Here is a 20,466-nt window from a genome sequence, read left to right as displayed (position 1 = left end):
TTTATTTAATTTTATTTATTGATTCTTACAATATTATTTTTGAATAATTATTTATTTTTATCTCTAAGTATTATTAATAAATAAATAAAAAAATGGATATTTTTAAATTTATATATTTTGAATATTATAAAATAGATTTTTTTTTAATGATTTCTTAAAAAAAAATGGAAAAATATGAAATTAAATTCAAAGCATTATAAATAATTTAAATAATATATATATTTATTATAGTTTATAAATATTAATAATTTTTTTTTATAATGAATTTATCTGTATTTTTTTAAAAAAATACTCAATCAACTAAAAAAAAATGAGAGAAAAATGGTTAATAGCTTTTTTTTATATTAAAAAAAAAAATACTGGACATAATTATAGTCTATATTTTTATTTATTTATGTAAAAGAATTATTTAAATATATAATCTTTATTATTAATTTAGAATATAATAGAATTAAGAAAAAAAAAGAATTTTTTTTTTTTTTTAATAATTATTACTATAAAGATATTCCATTTTTGTATTTATATAATTTTGTTTGAATTAGTTTCAATTTAAATTAATATAATTAAATTAATAAAATTCAATTATTTTTAATATTAAAAAATAATAAATTATTTTATAAAAAAATATTATTAAAATAATATTTATAATTATTTATTATATTAATTTGTTTTCTTTAACATTTTTTTAAAATGTCATAAAATTAAATTATTTTAACTGAAAGTGAAGAAACAAATAAATAAATAAAAGATCAATAAAATCAAATACTTGTTACTTAAAGAGAAGAATAAAATACAAGATTTGATAATATAATTGTTAAAAAGCCTAATTATGATATAAAAAATAATTAATAACAATAAATAATAAGAAAATTTGAAGACCTATAAAAGTTATAAGATTAAAAATAGTAAAAAAAATAGAAATCTAATTAAAAAATAAAGTATTAATAAAAAAAAAATAAAAAATATAATAATTAAAAAGGTTAATTGGTTAAAACAGAAGAAGAATAAAATTTCTTCTTGACTATAAACCAACTAAATTTTTTATTGTTTTATTAGTTTTAATCTATACATTAATAATATGTATAAATATAATTTTGGATAATTTTACAGAAAATACAGATACACAAAATATATAAAAAATATTGATTTTTATTGAATTAGTTATTTTAGTGATATTTACAATCGAAATATTTTTAAACGTATATGCAAAATCATGTTAAGTATAATTAAATTTATTTTATAAAATAAGAATATATTTATAATTAAAAATAGTATTTTAATGATAAATTATAATTGTTAGATGCATTTATAATTATAATAAGTATTATGTTAATTATTATTGAAATAAAGTTTGATAATATAACTACATTTACGAATATTGCTTAAATATTTAGGGCTTTGTTTAGATTATTTAGAATATTTTTACTTTTTAGAAAAGTAAATACATTTAAAAACTCTAAAATAGTAAATTAAATAAGAACACCGGCATAAAAATTAATTTAGATTTTAGAAAATTTGAAAGATGTGTTCGATAATATATCCATTATTAGAAAATTCTAATGGATAATAGAAGTTATTTAATAAAATAGTCTCTATGAACCTTAAATAGAGGAAAAAAGTGAAGGCAAATAAATAATAGTATTATATATTTGATTAAATTAGATATAAAATAATATAAAAAAAGGGTGATGATTGGTTTTAAAAAAGAAGTAGATAAAACTTTCAGTATTTTATATCATAAAATAAGAATAATAAATACAATATTAATTTAGGTTAATAATAACAATAATATTAAACTACAATCGTTCCTTAAAATATTTTAGATTATTTTAATAATTATGTATTTTTTATTAAAGGCTTTATGCTTTATATTTTTTAAATGTTTAATTCCTTTATAATTAAAAAAAAAAAAATTAAGGTTGAAGATATTTCATGTTTTGACTGTTTTGAATTATAGAAATTCGGATAAGGAGAAGAACTTTCTTATTTATTATTATTTTTATTTGAAAAAAGATAGTTAATTAATTAACTTTAAATTGATTTTAAAATTTTTTTTGGATTTGCCAAAAATATTTAAAACAATTATAAATAGGAAGCTATTTATCATAGTTAATTGCATGCTTTTGATGTTACTTAATTTATGCATTTTCTTCTTATTAAATGCAACTTTATAGATTTAGCAGAAGTTTCTCCATTAGAAGAAGCTGCAATATATATATCAGCTTCTTCTCATGACTATTAGCATCCGGGGCTTAATAATTAATATATGATAAATACTTAAAATAATTTAGCTCTTAAATATAATGGTATTTTTAAATAAATAGATATATTATTTATCTTTTTATTTTTAAAAATAAAAAGATAAAAGTGTATTAGAAAATTTTCATGTGAGTAAAATGTTTGAAGATACATTAAATAATGAAAGTATAAATATATTCAGATCATTTACAATAAAAGAATTCAAAATAATAAGGCAAATTATTATAAATATGATTCTAGCTACTGATATGTCACGTCACTTTTCTGATATTGGAAAAATGAAAACAAGATTAGATTCAGGTATATTTAAATATATTATTATTTTTTTATTTAAAAAGATATTAGATTTCGATATAAAAAATAAAGATAAATAAAATTGCATGGAAATTCTAATCCATGCAGCTGATCTGAGTAATCCTATTAAAAATTGGAAAATATCTTATTAATGGTCTATTAAAATCATGAATGAATTCTTTAATTAAGGAGATAATGAAAAGTAATTAGGATTACCTGTAACTTATTTATGTGATAGGGATAATGTTAATATTCCTAAAAGCTAAATTGGATTTATTGATTTTGTAGTTAAACCACTTTTTGAAATTTGTGTTTCTTTTTTACCTGAGTTAAAAGTTTATTTATAAAATTTTGATATTAATAAATAATAGTGGAAAGAACTTGAAAATTCAAAAAGTTTTTTTTTTTTTTTTTTTTTTATTATAAAATATAAAGGTGTAAAAATCTATTAAGAATTTTGAAATTAATAATAATTTTTTTCTTTTTAATATTTAATATAGCAAAAAATAAATCTCTAAATTATTTATATGTAATAAATATGTATATATATATATATTTTAATTATTCCTATTTATTATTTTCAATCTTGCCCTTTTTCTTTTCTTCTTTACATATATTATTTTCTGATTTCTTCTGCTTCTTAAGGAGGAACAGCTTCATGGTTTTTATATTCCATTGAAAATTCTCCCTGTAAAATAATATATATAAATACTAAAAAAAAATATATATTAATAAAAAAATAAACTTGTCCAGAAGTTAATCCTCTTAATTCAGTAGCAAATCCAAACATTTATTATAAAGGACAATCAGCATTTAGTACAAAAATATCATCTCTAGATTCTGTATTAGTAATAGAACCTCTTCTTTTAGAAATAGAAGCCATAACTTATGACTAATAAAATAATTATTTATAAACAAATAAATAATAAAAAATAATTACATATTCAGAACCAGAACAAGTAACTTCAACATTCATTATAGGTTCCAAAATAACAGGTCCAGCAGAAGCAAAGGCTTTTTAGAAAGCATATTTAGTAGCAATCATAAAAGCATTAGACGAAGAATCTACAACATGTGTTTATCCATCTTCTAGTACATATTTTATATTAATAACTGGATATCCGGTATTAGGTCCCTTTTTGTATGAATTATTATGCTTAATATATATAAAATGTATATTACTTTTTCAATAACTTCATAAAATCCTTTTTCACAAGCTGTAATAAATTCATTAGGAATAGATGTTCCAGTGACCTTATTTTAGAATTGACAAGAATAATCTTAAGGGTCTTCAGGATTTATAAGAGGTTCTATATATCCTATAACTCTAGCAAATTAGCCAGCACCTCCACTTTGTTTTTTATGTAAATAATCAAAATATGCTTTTTAAGTAATAGTTTCTCTGAAATTGACAGTTGGATTTCCAACAATGACTTCACAATCGAATTCTCTTTTCATTCTTTCAGCGTAAATCTAAAGATGTAATTCACCCATTCCCGAAATTATAATTTCCTCACTTTCTCTATCAATACCAACTCTAAAAGTAGGATCTTCTCTTTGGAATTTCTTTAAAGCTTTATTGAATTTCACACTAGCTTTATTATCTTTTGGTTTGATACATAAAGAAACAACTGGTTATGGTACAAACATGGAACTACATCTAGCCTAGAATTATAAATCTCCGTCACATAAAGTATCTCCAGTAGCGCAATCAACTCCGAAAATAGCGAAAATTTCACCAGGACTGACTTCGTTGATGTCTTCCATTTAATTTGCATGCATTTTAATCATTCGAGAGATTTTCATTTTTTTCTTAACAGTGGTATTGTATACATATTCACCTTTTTTAAGTTTTCCTTAATAAACCCTTATATATGTAAGCTATCCAAATTTATTTTCCTCTAATTTAAATGCGTATCCTACAAAAGGAAGCTTAGGATCAGGTTAAAAAATTATTGGTTCTTCATTTTTATCACCTTTTATTAAAAAACCCTTGTTTATTTTTTCTTAGGGATTTGGTAAATAATCACAAACACCATCTAAACATAATTATATTCCTTTGTTTTTATATGCAGATCCCATAAATACTGGAGAAAATTTCAGTTATATCGTTTGTCTTCTTATTGCGTCTTTTAAAGCTTAAACACTTATCTCACCTTCTGCTAAATATATTTCTTCTATTTCAGGATCAAGTTCAGCAATAATTTCTATTAATTCTTGTCTTTTTTATTTTGCTTATTCTAAAAGAGCTTCAGGGATATCACTAGTAACAATTTAATCACCCTTTTCGCCTTAAAAAAGATGTGCCTTCATCAAATTAAGTCAATACATCCCTTTAGGCTTTGATCAATTCCTATAGGTATTTAGACAGCTGCGGCATGTATTTTAAACGTTTTCTTATCATATCTACAGCTGCAAATGGATTAGCACCCATTCTATCAAGTTTGTTTATAAATATTACACGAGGAACTGAGTAACGCTGCATTTATTTAAATACAGTCAACGTTTAAGGCTATACACCTGCAACTCCACATATTAATAATACTCCTCCATCTAATACACGAAGAGCTCTCTCTACTTCTATAGTAAGGTCTACGTGACCAGGAGTATCCATGATATTTATATTAGTATCTTTCCATTTTAGATGCGTGGCTGCACTTTATATTGTTATACCCTATTTTTTTTATTATATATACATGTATGTTTGTAATTTTAATATTTTACTCTTTCACGCTCTAATTCCATAAAGTCCATTGTTGCTCCTATTCCATCCGTACCTTTGACGTCATGTATTGCTCCTATTTTACCTGCATATAAAGAACACGTTCAGTAAATGTTGTTTTTCCAGAATCTATATGAGCTGAAATACCTATGTTGCGCAAACTTGCGAAGTAAAAAGGATATAGAAAGGTGAAAGCTTTATATTTTTATTAGAGAACTTTCTATGATTTAGTTAGTTAAAGAAATGTATGTTTATTTAATTAATTAAAAAACATTTTTTTTTAACTATTTTATTAAATTTTATTTAGTTTAAATATAAATATATATATATTCACAGACATAAAATTATATCTTTTTTTTTTTTTGAAATTAAAGCATATTAATTTTGTACATTTTTAATTAATTAAATATATGATATTAATATATCTATATTTATATTTAATTATATTTTATTTTCTAAAAAAGTTATAAAAAAAAATGACAAGCAAAGCTTTCTTAGGTTAAAAAGCTCCTGAATTTTCAACAGTTTCTGTAACTGATAAATTTGAAAAAATAAGTTTATCAGATTTTGAAGGTAAATGGTTACTTTTATTTTTTTATCCAAATGATTTCGGATTTGTATGCCCTACTGAAATATTACAATTTTCTAATCATTCAGTCGAATTAAAAAAAATAAATTGTGAAGTTTTAGGATGCTCAATAGGTTCTTAATTCTAACATCACGAATGGCTTTCTAAACCTAAATCAAAAGGAGGTATAGCTAATTTATAAATACCTTTATTAGTTGATATTACATAATAAATTTGTAGAGATTATGGTACTTTAATACCGAATGGACCTAGAAAAGGATCTTGTTATAGAGGTACTTTTATAATTGACCCAAGAGGAATTATTAGACATATATCTATTAATGATATTCCTGTAGGAAGAAATGTAGATGAAATAGTTAGACTTATTTAAGGATATTAGTTTTATGAAGAATTCGGAGAAATGTGTCCAGCCAAATGGAAACCTCATACTAAATCATAAGTACCTAAAGTTGACTAAAACAAATTAAAATAATATTGGGAAAACGAGCATTTTTAATAATGAAAAAATAAGTTTAAATACTTATTAAAATATGTATTTATTTTTTTTACTTTTGATTTATTTTATAATTTTTTTTTTTTTATATCTTTTTAATTATTATAAATTTTATTTGTAAAAGTAAGATAAATTAACTAAAAATTGAACATTATTTTAAATAAATTTTGTTAATAGAAAATAAATTAATTTTAAAAAACACAATAAATTATTTTTTCTTGATTAAAAAAAATAAATATTTTAATTAAAAATATAAATTTAAAAATTTTAATAAATTATAAAAAAAAAATTTATATTAAGAAAACAAATTGAAAAATATATATATTAAGTAACAATAGTTATTTAAATTAATATAAAAATAAGAATTGTAAATAAACATATTAATATAATAAAAAAAACAATATAAAAATTAATAAATATTAACTATTCAATATACAATGTCATTATTTATTCATTAGAATTTCCATTAGTAAGTTAGGCTCATTAATAAGTTTTTGAAATTCAGGTTTTTTTTTAATTTCTTCTAAATTATCAAGAACATATTTAAAACAATGTTTTTTTAAAATAGCACACCTATATTTCTAACTAATAATTAAACAGTCAATCACATTTATAAAATTTATTTAATTAATAATAGATTCTTCGCATAAATACTTTAATCTTTCCAAAAAATATTAATCGCTAAGAGGAATTAAGCTTATAAGTCCTTTTAAAGGTAAATTCGAATCAAATTGATCTGTATAAATATAAGTAATCATATTCATAAAAGCATCATAAGAAACATCTTTTAATTAAATAGGTAATTGATTATCTAAGCTTTCTTTTAATCCACTAGTGAACATCATTTTAAAATATTCGCTTCTAATAGATAGAATGTTTTTATTAGCATAAATAACTTATCCATCAATTTAAAACTAAATATCACTTAATTATTTATTGTTTATTAACTAATACATATCATTTAAATATGTAGACTAAGGGATTATTCCTGCTGGAAATTGAAATTTATAAAAATCATTTAATACATTAAATCCATTATAGCCACCAAATAAATAAAGAGAATTCTCATAAACTTAAAAAATCTTTTAAAAAAATAAAATATAATATAATTTCATAATTTTTTATTATAGAAATTTTCTTTATTATAAAAAAATAATAAAGGTATATAATTCATTTTAAGTTAATTTGTTTTTTTTTAAAAAAATCATATTAAATATAAATACCATAGAAGAACGGCCAGCAGGAGGATCTTTTTATTCTAATTTATTCCAAATTTTAGTTTAAATATTGAATTCATATAAATCATTAAGTCTAATTTATCCATTATATCCACCGAAAATATAAATTTTATTCTGATAACATATTTAACTATGAAAATATCTACAAGAAGGGATTTCTCCTTTTTATTATATTTTAATACATTTTCCTTTCCTCATATTAATTTTATAGAAATCATTTAATTTATCGACACCATTAAAACCTCCAAAAATAAACAAATATTCATCTACAGAAAAATAACTAGGACATGATCTTTCTGAAGGTGTAATGTTCAAAAGGACTATTTTTTTCCAAAATCCTTCAATAAAATCATATTCATAATAATCATTTAACCAATATGTACCCTCAAAACCTCCAAAAATAACAAGTTTATCTTTATATTTTCCAGAAGCAAATCCAAATCTTTAACTTGGAACATCACCTTTATTTTACAATTTTATCCATTCAAATGTATATAAATCTAGTGAATAAAAATCATTTAACCAACAAACACCATCATATCCGCCAAAAATATACATCTTATTATCATAAACTGTTGCTCCATTACTTTCTCTAGCAGTTGGTTTTTATCCTTTAGTTTTTATTTTTGTCCATTTTTAGGTTTTGAAATTATATTAATTTATTTCAGATAAACGGCCATTAAATGTAAATCCACCAAAAATATATAAGCAATCATTATGTATTATTGACGCTGAACTACTTCGTTAACATGGCTTTTCGTATGATTTTTAATCTACTTTTTCCCACATCTATTAATCAAACATTTAGAAATTTTTATCACCAATTGAGTCATGAATATTATAATAATTTTATTAATGTACGAATTCTTCTATCGGATATATTTATTAACTTTAACTTATATTTTATTAATATGAATATCTAGTATTGTTACTTTTTTTTTTTTTTTAATATTTATTTTTTATTATTTTTTTAAATACTTTCTTTAAACTTCGAATTCGAAATTTTGTTAATAATTAATATTATTTTCTGATATTCTTGTTTACTATTAAAATTAAAATTATGTTTAAGATTATTCAGGAGAATTTGCTTCTTAGTTATTAGTAAATTAACTAATACTTCTTCTGTGCATTATATATGTTTTTTTAACTTTATTTAATAATTTTTTTTTTTTATATTTATCTATATTTTTTTTTTTTAAAATAATAATTTTTTGTATTTTTAAATTAAATTTAATTAATAATTTTAAAAAGAAATTAATATTTTTATTTTTTTAAATTGTTATAGTGTTATTATTTATGATTCATTAATATAAATTTTATATTAAATTTTTTAAAACAATATTCTTTGACAAATATTATAATAATAACATTAGATTCAATAATAATTATGAAATCTTTATTAAAAAATTTAAAAGAAAAAAAAAAAAAATTAAATAATTATAATTATATTAAATTTATAATTATTATTAAAAAAAATAAGAATTATTATAAATTATTTTATGATTTAAAATAATATATTGAAAAAGATATTTAAAAAATAAATATTTTAAATGTTATATATATAAAAAAAAAATATATAAATAAATATATATATATATATATATATTATATATATATATATTTATTTTTATATATATATATACTATTAATTTAAATTTTTTATTAAATATATTATAATATTTTCTTAATATTTCAAAAATCTATAAAATTTTTTTATCTTATTATTTACTATTTTTCTACAATTTAATTTTTTTTAAAAAAATATATATTCATGTTTTATATAGAATAATTATATATTTTATGTTATATTTACTATTATATTCAATTAATAATTTCTATTTTATTTAATAAGAAATTCAATAATTTTTGAAAATATTTTTTATATAATATTAAATAAAAAATATGATATACATATTATTAATTTTAATATATAATATAATTTCATTTTTATTTATTTTTAGATTTAAGCTTTTCTTTTTTATTAACTTTTCCTAAATCTTTTTCATATTACTTTTTTGTAGCATTTATAAAAACATCATTCCCTTCATTAAAATAAAAGTTAGTCCTTTCAAAACAATTACCATTAATTTTAGGATATTTAAGCATAATATTAGAACAATATTTTTCTATATTTAATGTGCTATTCCATTTTGGATTTACAATTTTAATTAAATTTTTGAAATTAATTTCTAATTATTTCTTTTATTTTATTTCTTAAATGTTAACAATTACTAATTCTTCCTCATTTTAATTTTTTTCTTTTTAAAAATTAGTATTTATTAAAAATAATATTTCAGAATCATCATCTTTTTTGAAAGAATAAATTAATTCAAAAAATCGTGTCAGTATTTAGAGTTACTCTTTTTTAATTTTTTAAAATTCTTCAAAAATAATACATAAAATTCCTGTTTTTTTCTTCAAAATTTACTAAGCTTATTTCAAAAATTCAATGTATTAGATAATATTTTCCTAAATACTAATTATTATAAAATCAAAAATTTCTATGTGTTATTAAATAAATTATTCTTCAAATTATGTATCTTCTTTTGTTTTCAAATGTTATTTATATATTATTTATGTTCTTTTTTCTTAATTGAATTATAAATATTATTATTTTACTTTATATTCTTCTTCATTCTCTTCTATTATTTTTAAATTTATATTAGGAAAATGTTTTTAAATAAATTTAGATAATGCAAGTAATCTTCTATTAAAAATTAAAATATTTAATTCTTCTTACATATATTTTTGTTCAAAAAAATCTGTATCAAAAAGAGAAAAACTTGATATTATAGCACTTTTTTATTTATTTATTTTTTAAAAAAACTGTATATAAATATTATTTTTACATCGAATTTTCACATAATATATGATTTTCATCTATTTGACCATTTTTAGGAATTCTAAAAACTGAATCTGTTTTTATGTCTTCGTTTTTCAAAATAAAAATCCTCAAATTATTATCATCTTCTTCATTTTAATTTATTTCTTCAATAATATATTTTTCATTTTAAAATATAATTTCTTTCTCTATTAAAAATATTTTTTAAAAAATAATATATATATTTTACCGTTTAGCTCTTCGTAAATAAACTCTATTTCTTATTTTATTTTTTTTGGTTTTAATTAATTTAAATGTTCTTGAATTTCTAATTATATTGATTCGAAATTTCCGAAACTAAAGCCTGGATTTAAGAAAACAAAGAAAATCCTACAAAAATTATTAGAATTAAAAATTTAGTTGATAACACTTTATTAAAATCTTTTTCCATGTTTAAATATAAAGCATCCACACTTTTTCTTTTTTTTAATAATTAAATAAATTAAAAATACATATAATTTTTATATATACTAAATCTAATTATTTTTAATTAGATGAATCGATAGAGTAAATATTATATTTTGATAAAAATTTAAAACAGATAATTTATGAGATTTTTAGCTTTTTAATCTTTATGAAAAAACAATTACTTTATATAATTTAATTAACAAAACTAAAAAATTATTATTTATTAAAAAAAGAATTAATTAATTAATTATCAATGTAATAACTAATTTTTTGTTTATTTTCATCTTCTTTTTACATAAAAATGCATTGTGTTAAAAAAGGAATTATTTTACTTTTTTTCTATTCACATTAAAAAAACGAAATTCGATAATTTTTTTCTAAGATAAATTAAACAAAATCTTAAAAAATTGCAACATTTATAAAAGAAAGCGAAATAAATTAACTTTCATTTTCTTCATTTAATATAGACACAACTTATTAAAAAAATATATCTATATTTTCTAATTAAATTCTGTCTAAAAAGCCGTTTTCAATAATAATATTAAATTCATTTTTTTAAAATTAATTGTTTAGAAAGTCTTTCTATTGCTTTTCTTCATTTTTTACTTTAAATTTAATTTGGTTAAAATCAATATAAGTACAATTCTTATATCCTAAATTCGTTAAATATTAAAATAATAATTAATTATTATTTTCAATTATTAAAATCTTTGTATTTTCTTTTTCTTTTAGAATTCTTTATAAAACTAAACTATATAAATTCAAAAAATTAAGTTCCTCTTATAAGTCTTTTTCTTTATTTTTTATAATTTTTTTAATTTGTTTCTGATGAAAGTCTTTAAAATCTTCAAATTTCAAAGGTTGTATTTCCATTTTATATTATATTAAATATTTTTAATTTTAATTAATTAAAAAAAATAAAAAATCAAAGTTATAAATAAGATAAAAATATAATATGCACATATTTTTATACTCAAACAAAACATAAAATATTTCTACTTTTATGAATTTATTATTAAAAAATAAAACAACAATATTTTCAAAAAAACTTTAAATTTTTAGCAAAATTAATATATTATTGGACCATTTCTTTTGTAATTCTAGGTTTAACCATATTAAGAGCATTCTCAAAATCTTTATTTTCAACCACACTAGTGTAAATATCTCTACTTAAGGCACTTAGTCCTGCTTCCCGAACAATCAAATTAATTTCTGCTCCTGAAAAGCCTTCTGTTTTAATAGCTAATTCATCAATATTAATCTCATCAAGGTTAACTGGCATTCCACTATCAAAAATGTTAATTTTTAGTATTTCTTTTCTGCACAATAAATCAGGAGGAGGAACATAAATTAGGTGGTCAAATCTTCCAGGTCTAGTTAAGGCTTTATCAATAATTTCTGGACGATTGGTAGCTGCAACAATAACAACATTCTTAAGTCCTTCGATACCATCCATTTCGTTTAGCATTTAACAAAGCACTCTTTCTGAAACGTCAGTACTTTATTTTTTAAAATTAATAATAATATATTTATTTGTTCATATTTTATATTTTTTTTGTAAAAAAAAATAACTCAATTATAATTTAAATAAAATCTCTTGTATTTACAAATTATAAAAGATCTTTTATAATTTGGTTATACTTGAAAAACTAATAATTAAAAAATAATTATTTAAATTGAGTTATTTAAAATAAGAAACAATATGAAAAACTAATATATATAACTTACTTTATAGATCTTTAAGTCGCTATAGCATCTATTTCATCAAAAAAAATAATAGATGGCGCACATTGCCTCGCTCTTCTGAATACATCTCTTACTGCTTTCTCTGAATCTCCTACATATTTACTAAATAACTCAGGACCTTTAACAGCAAGGAAATTTAGTTTACTTTCAGTAGCAATAGCCTTAGCAATCATAGTTTTCGAGCATCCTGGTGGCCCGTACAATAGAATACCTTTAGAAGGCTAAATACCCATTCTTTTAAATGCTTCAGGATGTTTAAGTGGCCATTCTATGACTTATTTTATTTAATCTTTAATATTACTATATCCCCCAATATCTTTCCATAAGACCTTAGGTACATCCATTAATATTTATTTAATTCCGCTTGCATGTACTCTAGAGAGTGCGTTTTGAAAGTTCGAAAAATCTAGTACTTTTTTATCTTCTTTTATTTGTTCCAATAGAGCTTCTCGTATTAGTGAAACAATATCAGCTCCTGTAAATCCATGTAATTATTAATTTATTTAAAAAATCATATCTTCATCTAAATTATGAGTGCAATTTTGCATATAAATATTTAAAATTTCTAACCTTTCATTTTATTTTGGTATTTCGAATTTTATTTATTTTTCTAAACGACCTGCTCGACATAAATTCTCATCTATTTTTTTTTATTCTGATGTAGCACAAATTACTAATATATGGTCTGTTTAAGATTAGATTTTATCTAATTCTACTATAAATGTATTTATAATTGTTTTGTTTGATTTATCGCATAATATATGTAAATCATCTATAAATATTATCGTACCATTATCATTTTTTTCCTATACCGCCAAATTAAAATAATTTTCTAACTTCTTCTCTCCTTCCCCTATTAATTTTGTTAAAAGGGATTTTGTATCTACAATTAAAAAACGAATTTCAGGATGATTTTATATAAGCTTTTTTATTAAAAGAGTTTTTCCTGTACCAGACGGACCTGTAATTAAAATTCCCTATAAATAATATAATAATAATATGTTATTTAAAAAAAAAACTTTGTTTGGTTGTATTCCTGAATTAACAAATAATTAAGAATTTTTTATAGAAATATTTATACAATTTTCAAGTTCTTATTCATATCTATCAATTCCACTTATAATTAATTATTTTTTTGCATAATTTTAACTATTTTAATTATTCTTTTCTTAATCTGTTTACTATGTCTCTTCTATTTCAATAAGTTAGAATACTGTCCTTTAATATTTTTTATAATAATTATATATTTAAATATTATTTACTTTTTTGAAATTATATAATTTTATTCAATTTCTTAGTCTTATTATTATTAGCCTAATATTTTAATAATTTTAAATTAACTTTTTTTGCCATATATTGTAAATGATAATATGTTATCTTTAGCTACAATTTAATTCATACTAAGCTCTTTAAAATAAGACATAACCAATTGTTTATTTAACTGAATAAAATATATATATTAAAATTAATATTATAATAATGTTTATAAAACTTAATCTAATTATAATCTTTCTTATATGCATAATAAAGTTATATTAATAGCTTCTTATATATTTTTATCTGTGTTTAATAAAACTTTTACATCATTTTCATCATTTTTATTTATTTTTTTATTATTATTTTTTTTATTTCCCTACATTTAATAAGTAATTTTATTATATAATATTATAAATTTATATTTTTTTTATTTTATATTTTAGAAATTAAATATTTAGTAATAATGATGATATCAATAAAAATGAATATTAGCAAAATACTTTTATTTAGCAATTTAAAAATATATAAAAATTAGTAAAATAGATAAAATAGTAAAATAGATAAAATTAAAAAAAAATGATGAAAATATATTAATAGATATTAAAATAATTATTAATTTATATAATTAATAATTTAAAAATATATAAAAATTATAAAATAAAAATATATAAAATAAAAAAGATATGTATAAGATATTATAATATATATAAAAAAAAAAACATATAATATAAATATAAATATAAATATATAATATAAATATGTATAAATATAATATATATATAAATAAATATATATTATTATATAAATATATATATAAAATTAATATATATACTTTTGTTTGTTTATACATTATTTTATATAAATATATATTTAAATGTTTTTTATATCTATATATAATTATACATGTATTTTTTTATTTTAAAATTTATTTAAAGTTCTCACTTATATTTTAATTTTAAACATAAATATTATATGATGCATATTTTTATAATTAAAACATTTTATATATTTGCTTTAATTCTTCATTATTTAAGATTTCTTTTTATCCATGCTACTTAATATTATTAGCTAGCTAATTTAAATTAAATTTTTTATATGCCTCATTATATTATATACTTTTTTTTCTATGTAATTTAAGCAGGCTATTTTATTTCAATTTACTCTATTATCATTCTATTCTTTTTTATCATACTATACTCATTACTATTTTTTAAATATAAACTATTATAATTATATTATTTTTATATAACTATATACATTCTATTCTAAAATGAAAAACATATATTTATATATTTATAATAATATTTAATAAATAAATTTAATTTTTTATATTCTTTTTATCATTATTATTTAAATATAACTATTCTTTTTTAATATTTATTATATTTTTAATATTTTATTAGTTTAAATATAATATAAATCTTTATTTTATAATATCTTAATAGTTTATTTAATATCTTTATTTGAATTTTTTATTCTTGATTTATATAATTTTTTATAATAAATTAGTTCGAATTAATTTTTTAATAAATTTAAAAATTCAACAAATTCTTTCTTTAATTATGTATTAAAATTATTTTTATGAAATATTTATTTTATAAATAGAATTCTAAACTCTATATTTGCTATTTTCGTCTTAAAAATTATGATTTCTTAAAAAAAATGGTTAATAAATTAAAAAAAATTAAAAAATACTAATGATAATAAATATAAAATTATTTTTATTCTAATTAGCATAAAATAAAAGCTTATTATTATTTTACCAATTTGCGATGTGTATTTTAAATAATTTATAATTTTATAATAAATTAATTTAATTAATAATATTTTATATAAGGTATTAAATACAAAATATTAGACATTTAGATATATTTAAATTTAGAAAATTAAATATAGTTTTTTATTGTAAAATAAACAATTATGTTCCGTTTTTTTTTATTTTAGAAATATATATATATATGTTTGTTTAAAAAGCAACAAAAATCAAGTTATTAATTTCATATTTTAATATAATTAAAATGTTTTTATAGTAAATTTTAATGAGTATATTATAATTTAAGAATATCTTTTTTTAATAAAAAATATTTTGCATAATATAAAGAAAATCAAAGCTTTGAAACATAAAATGACCTTTTCCTCTTAAAATTTATAATTTTTTTTCTTAAAAAATTTAAATATAAAAAAAAATTAAACTACAAAAAGCATTAATTATTTAATAATTAAAACTCAATATATTTTCAATTTTTTTTTAATAAAATCTTAAAGAAAACAGGAATTATTTCTTTCAAAAAAATATTCACATTCTGCAAAATCTTCCTTTAAACAAAAAACTTTAAAATTATGAATTTCAATTTCATCTACAAAATCATCACTTTCAAAAATATGTTCATTTGTTCTTACTTGATCTGCAAAAAATTTTACGAAATATTTAGAAAGTTCAACTTAATTATTATCATGCGAATTATCAACACTTCTTTTTAAAACAAACCTTGGAATTTCAGGATGAAATTAAACAGCGAAAAATGGATATTTTTCATGTTCATAAGCACATACAAATGATTTTCCCTATAAATCTTTACAAAAAACTAAAGCTTAAAATTACAATGGTTTCAAAAATTAATTAAATTTTTCTGGGAAAACAGCCCACTAATGATAAAAATAAAGAGATTTTTCATTTTCAATATATTGAATATACTTTTCATCAAGTTATTCAAACATTTTTCCTTTTAAAGCTATTATATTTCCACTTTTAGTGTTATTCTAGTCTTTTACATCATCAAGTATTTTTTCGTAGTTGGTAAATCCTAAACTCATTAATTAAAATCCTAAGCAAGTTCCCCATAAAGGAAAATAGTCTCCTTTTTCATTAAATTATTATGCCTTTTTTAATATATATTGTACAGTATTTGTCATTCTTGTAAAACCTTCTTTTTATTATACATCTAACCATAAATCTGCATCTCCTCCAGGAAAGTAAACTCCATTTACTTTGGAAAGTAGAAAATCTATTTCTTAATATGTGTAGTTAGAAAATATAGGAATTACTTTTAATCCCTCACTTCGTATATGTTATACATCTGCTGCATTTACCCAATCATATTTTTCTTTAGGATATTTAGAATTCGAAGATGGTTACATAAACATTCCTACTGAGTTTATATATTAGAAAGATATAGAAACAAGTTATATTATTAATATTATCCTAAAAAAACACATTTTTCCTAATGTTATTTTTTTAAATTATAACTAAATAAAAATCAAATTTTAACAAATTATTATTTAAAAAATAAAAAAATAATGATTAAATAACTAAATTTATATTTAATATATATAAAGATTCTACATAAAGGATTTTTTATCATTGACAAGCCAAATACGAATTACAAATTTTTAAGAATTATATATAATTCGCGTACTCAGAATTTGTGAATACGAATGCAAATTTTTCACAAATTTAGTTAAAAATAATGAAAATAGAAATTTTGCAAAAATTATATATATATATATATATATATATATTAATATTTAAAAAAATTAAATATTTAATATATACTTTTATTTTCTTATTATTAAAAAATAACTAACATATTTTTATAAATATATTTAATATTATTTTTATAAATAAATTATTTAAAAATAAACTTTTCTATCTTTAAATTGAATATTTTAATTAAATTACTTCTTAATTTATTTTTATGTTTATCTCAAAGTTTCTAAATTTAAATTATTTTTTATTCCAAAAGCAACTATATTTTTTTCTACATTTATTGTGCAAAAATTTTTCTATAATCGCTTAAAAAGTTCAAACAAATATAGAGCATTATACATTATACTATAATTTAAATCAGCTAAATCATACAAAATCTATTTATTTTTTAGTAAATTATTTATTTATTTATGTTTATAATTCTTCATAAGAAATTTCCAAAATTATATGTAAACATTTTATTGTTTATATTTTAATAATTTAAATTTAATGTATTTATTTATAAAAATTTATAAAATATATTTGATTCTACCTTTTTTATTAAAAGTATAAAAAATCATTCATATTCTATATAATAAAACCATTATAAAGTTTATAAATTGCTTTAGTAAAAAAAATATAAAAAATTGATTTTTAATTCTACAATAAATTTCTTAGAAAATAGGATAAATACAAATCTAAAATATCTATTATTTAATAAATATTAATTATAATAATATTAAATTATTTGATCCACAAAATAAATTCACAAACACTAATAAATTTAAATTAATATTTTGATATTATAATAAGAGTGTTGTCACTTTTTCTCAAAAAATAAAATTTTCTTATTTTCACAAAAATAAACTATATATGAGAGTTTAAATCCTTTGATATAAGTTTTAATATCAATGATATTAAGTTGCATTATATTTCAATAAGTAAAAACAGAAAATTTTCAATAATTTATACCATACTTGATCCTTAAATTCCATACACTTTATGATATTATAAGTTTTATAATTTAATAAAAAATTGTATTAAACATGAAGGTTGAACGAGGCTAACTTTAAAAGTCTGTAGCTCTACGGACTAATTAAATTTTTGACATGCTATATGGGAAAAAAAAATTATAAACATATCTAAAAAGTTAAAAAAATAAATAAATTTAAAGAATATTAATATATCGAAATAAATTTTATACTATATATATAAAAAAATATTTTTATTTTATAGTTAATAATAAAATAAATTATTTTTTTATTTAATATAAATAATATGCTTATATCTATAATTTTTTTTTTATATTATTTTTTAATTTTTTCTTAAATTCAATCAATAAAATTTAAAAACAATAAAATCATAACGACCTTTTTTTGATGTTAATTTTTTAAAAATAAAGAAAATATGAAAAATTAATAACTGAAAAATGCGAAATTTGCAACAGAATACGAAATCTTTATTTCGTTTCTATATAATTTTTATCTTTCGTTATGATTTTTCATCTTTTTGAAATTCCTTTTTGTTTTCATATTATTATTTTTTTTTCTCATCAAACTCAAATATATTTTAAATTTCAATATTTATTAAATAGAAAAAATGGTTAATTTTTATTCATAATTTCGAAATTATTTTGACACAAATTTAAAATATTATTTTAAAAATAAATATAAAATGAATTTTAGAGAAAATAAAAATAAATTATGAATTTAATTTAAATTAAGAAGTTTAAAAACTTTTGTAAAATAATTGTTAAATTATTATTAATAGTATTTATAAACAGTTTTTATTTAATTATAATAATAGCTTTTAAATTACTTATATTTTATTTGCTTATTATACTTTGAAATGATTCTATATTTTTTTTGTTTATCTTTTAAATGCATACTAAAATTAAATAATTTATTATTAACTTATAATTAAAAAAACAAGTATACACCAAAAAAAATATTTGCAACAATTTTATAATTAAATTAAAATATATATATATATATATTATAAACAAAATCAAAAATATTTAAATATATATTATATAAAAATTATTTACATATTTTTTCATTGTAAAATATATATTTAAATTTTAGACAATATATAAATATTTTTTAAAATATTTTATAAAAAAACTAGTATGAGTTTATTATAATTTTTTTTAATATTATGTAATAGTTTTATAATTTATTGTTTAGATATGTTAATCCTTATTTTCTAGCATTTTTTATATGTAGTAATCATAAAAATATATAAAAATTAAAAAATATGTAAATTTTTCGTATTTCACATCCCTTAAAAAATTTAGGAGATTGTGTAATATTTTTCTCAAATTAATTAAATATTTCGATATATTATTCTACAAAATTTGGTGAAATTATTCAAAAAAAAATGCACTTATACTTTAGTAATATCTTATTTATACTATTAAGCCTTCAATTTAGCCGATAATGATATGTAACATCATAAAATCTTATTTGAACAGTTTCAAAATATTAAAAGAATATTTATTATTTATTTTCAAGTTTGCATATTTTACATTTTTTATTTTTTTTAAAAAACAAAAAAACTCAACTGAAAAAAAGTAATTACATTTATAAAACATAATTATATGTAAAAATTTCATTAAAATAATTTTATTATCCCAAATATAAATAAAAAAACTGTAATAAAGTCTTTTTATAAGTTTTATATTAGATCATAATAAGTAAATATTAACTAAGTATTTCATATATTCGTAATTTTTACATTAAAAATAAAATAAAAAATATATATACATATTTATATTATAAATAAAATTTAAAAATAAATTTATAATTAAATTATTATTTTTTTGAAATAAAGATAATGAAGTTAACCATTATATTTTTATTTTTGTAAATTAATTTTTTAATTATTAATTAATCTATTTTTTATTATTAAGAAATCAATAAAAATACTATTATTTATGTCTATAATACCGAAGCAGAAAAATTTCTATATTATTAATAAATAGATAAAATATCGTACTTTTAATATTTCAAATTTTCGAATAAACATATAACTTTTCTTAACTTATATTAATTATTTAGTTGATTTTGCTTTAATTTCTTTATTTTTTAATATTTATCTGTTAAATCGTTTAT

At 17.7% G+C, this 20,466-nt stretch overlaps 7 protein-coding genes across 7 annotated transcripts, besides 25 other annotated features; 2 read left to right on the top strand and 5 right to left on the bottom strand. All coding sequences in view use genetic code 6, as the record gives it.

The window, feature by feature from the left end:
- Window positions 1-549: 549 nt before the first annotated feature.
- Window positions 550-585: a microsatellite.
- A 618-nt stretch (window positions 586-1,203) lies between these two features.
- Window positions 1,204-3,014, top strand: IMG5_203050 (hypothetical protein; the record flags this gene model as incomplete). Its single annotated transcript, XM_004023856.1, has 3 exons — window positions 1,204-1,618; window positions 1,773-2,306; window positions 2,362-3,014. The coding sequence occupies 3 exons, from the start codon at window positions 1,204-1,206 to the stop codon at window positions 3,012-3,014; spliced, it is 1,602 nt and encodes a 533-aa protein (XP_004023905.1).
- Window positions 3,015-3,133: 119 nt separating this feature from the next.
- On the bottom strand, window positions 3,134-4,635 carry IMG5_203040 (translation elongation factor g, putative; the record flags this gene model as incomplete). Its single annotated transcript, XM_004023855.1, has 4 exons — window positions 3,134-3,241; window positions 3,299-3,445; window positions 3,494-3,688; window positions 3,736-4,635. The coding sequence occupies 4 exons, from the start codon at window positions 4,633-4,635 to the stop codon at window positions 3,134-3,136; spliced, it is 1,350 nt and encodes a 449-aa protein (XP_004023904.1).
- Window positions 3,246-3,296: a microsatellite.
- A 196-nt stretch (window positions 4,636-4,831) lies between the features above and the next one.
- On the bottom strand, window positions 4,832-5,307 carry IMG5_203030 (hypothetical protein; the record flags this gene model as incomplete). Its single annotated transcript, XM_004023854.1, has 2 exons — window positions 4,832-5,227; window positions 5,278-5,307. 2 exons carry the CDS (start codon window positions 5,305-5,307, stop codon window positions 4,832-4,834), a joined length of 426 nt encoding a protein of 141 aa, XP_004023903.1.
- A 444-nt stretch (window positions 5,308-5,751) lies between these two features.
- On the top strand, window positions 5,752-6,492 carry IMG5_203020 (peroxiredoxin 2, putative; the record flags this gene model as incomplete). Its single annotated transcript, XM_004023853.1, has 1 exon — window positions 5,752-6,492. The coding sequence occupies one exon, from the start codon at window positions 5,752-5,754 to the stop codon at window positions 6,364-6,366; it is 615 nt and encodes a 204-aa protein (XP_004023902.1). The 3' UTR covers window positions 6,367-6,492.
- Window positions 6,493-6,797: 305 nt separating this feature from the next.
- On the bottom strand, window positions 6,798-8,483 carry IMG5_203010 (kelch repeat protein; the record flags this gene model as incomplete). The annotated part of the gene is made up of 2 exons (XM_004023852.1): window positions 7,581-8,483; window positions 6,798-7,439 (listed from the first exon to the last, which is right to left on the bottom strand). The coding sequence occupies exons 1-2, from the start codon at window positions 8,397-8,399 to the stop codon at window positions 6,798-6,800; spliced, it is 1,461 nt and encodes a 486-aa protein (XP_004023901.1). The 5' UTR covers window positions 8,400-8,483.
- Window positions 8,484-8,533: 50 nt separating this feature from the next.
- Window positions 8,534-8,567: a microsatellite.
- Window positions 8,568-8,733: 166 nt separating this feature from the next.
- Window positions 8,734-8,794: a microsatellite.
- Window positions 8,746-8,808: a microsatellite.
- Window positions 8,809-9,032: 224 nt separating this feature from the next.
- Window positions 9,033-9,066: a microsatellite.
- A 101-nt stretch (window positions 9,067-9,167) lies between these two features.
- Window positions 9,168-9,237: a microsatellite.
- Window positions 9,187-9,276: a microsatellite.
- Window positions 9,277-10,563: 1,287 nt separating this feature from the next.
- Window positions 10,564-10,609: a microsatellite.
- A 1,313-nt stretch (window positions 10,610-11,922) lies between these two features.
- On the bottom strand, window positions 11,923-13,602 carry IMG5_203000 (hypothetical protein). The gene is made up of 2 exons (XM_004023851.1): window positions 12,613-13,602; window positions 11,923-12,383 (listed from the first exon to the last, which is right to left on the bottom strand). The coding sequence occupies exons 1-2, from the start codon at window positions 13,176-13,178 to the stop codon at window positions 11,924-11,926; spliced, it is 1,026 nt and encodes a 341-aa protein (XP_004023900.1). The 5' UTR covers window positions 13,179-13,602; the 3' UTR covers window position 11,923.
- An 802-nt stretch (window positions 13,603-14,404) lies between these two features.
- Window positions 14,405-14,454: a microsatellite.
- Window positions 14,405-14,456: a microsatellite.
- A 36-nt stretch (window positions 14,457-14,492) lies between these two features.
- Window positions 14,493-14,523: a microsatellite.
- Window positions 14,506-14,561: a microsatellite.
- Window positions 14,511-14,560: a microsatellite.
- Window positions 14,531-14,566: a microsatellite.
- Window positions 14,533-14,572: a microsatellite.
- A 1-nt stretch (window position 14,573) lies between these two features.
- Window positions 14,574-14,717: a microsatellite.
- Window positions 14,608-14,703: a microsatellite.
- Window positions 14,608-14,705: a microsatellite.
- Window positions 14,608-14,714: a microsatellite.
- An 11-nt stretch (window positions 14,718-14,728) lies between the features above and the next one.
- Window positions 14,729-14,800: a microsatellite.
- Window positions 14,801-15,049: 249 nt separating this feature from the next.
- Window positions 15,050-15,154: a microsatellite.
- A 1,342-nt stretch (window positions 15,155-16,496) lies between these two features.
- Window positions 16,497-17,031, bottom strand: IMG5_202990 (hypothetical protein; the record flags this gene model as incomplete). Its single annotated transcript, XM_004023850.1, has 3 exons — window positions 16,497-16,533; window positions 16,583-16,767; window positions 16,789-17,031. 3 exons carry the CDS (start codon window positions 17,029-17,031, stop codon window positions 16,497-16,499), a joined length of 465 nt encoding a protein of 154 aa, XP_004023899.1.
- A 348-nt stretch (window positions 17,032-17,379) lies between these two features.
- Window positions 17,380-17,406: a microsatellite.
- A 662-nt stretch (window positions 17,407-18,068) lies between these two features.
- Window positions 18,069-18,101: a microsatellite.
- A 1,214-nt stretch (window positions 18,102-19,315) lies between these two features.
- Window positions 19,316-19,386: a microsatellite.
- Between the last annotated feature and the right edge of the window lie 1,080 nt (window positions 19,387-20,466).

The sequence above is a fragment of the Ichthyophthirius multifiliis genome (genome assembly GCF_000220395.1).
Source record: "Ichthyophthirius multifiliis unplaced genomic scaffold scaff_1120509251430, whole genome shotgun sequence".
NCBI classification, from domain to species: domain Eukaryota; phylum Ciliophora; class Oligohymenophorea; order Hymenostomatida; genus Ichthyophthirius; species Ichthyophthirius multifiliis.
The sequence above is the reverse complement of the archived record's forward strand: the minus strand, read 5'-3'. Positions and strand labels throughout refer to the sequence as shown.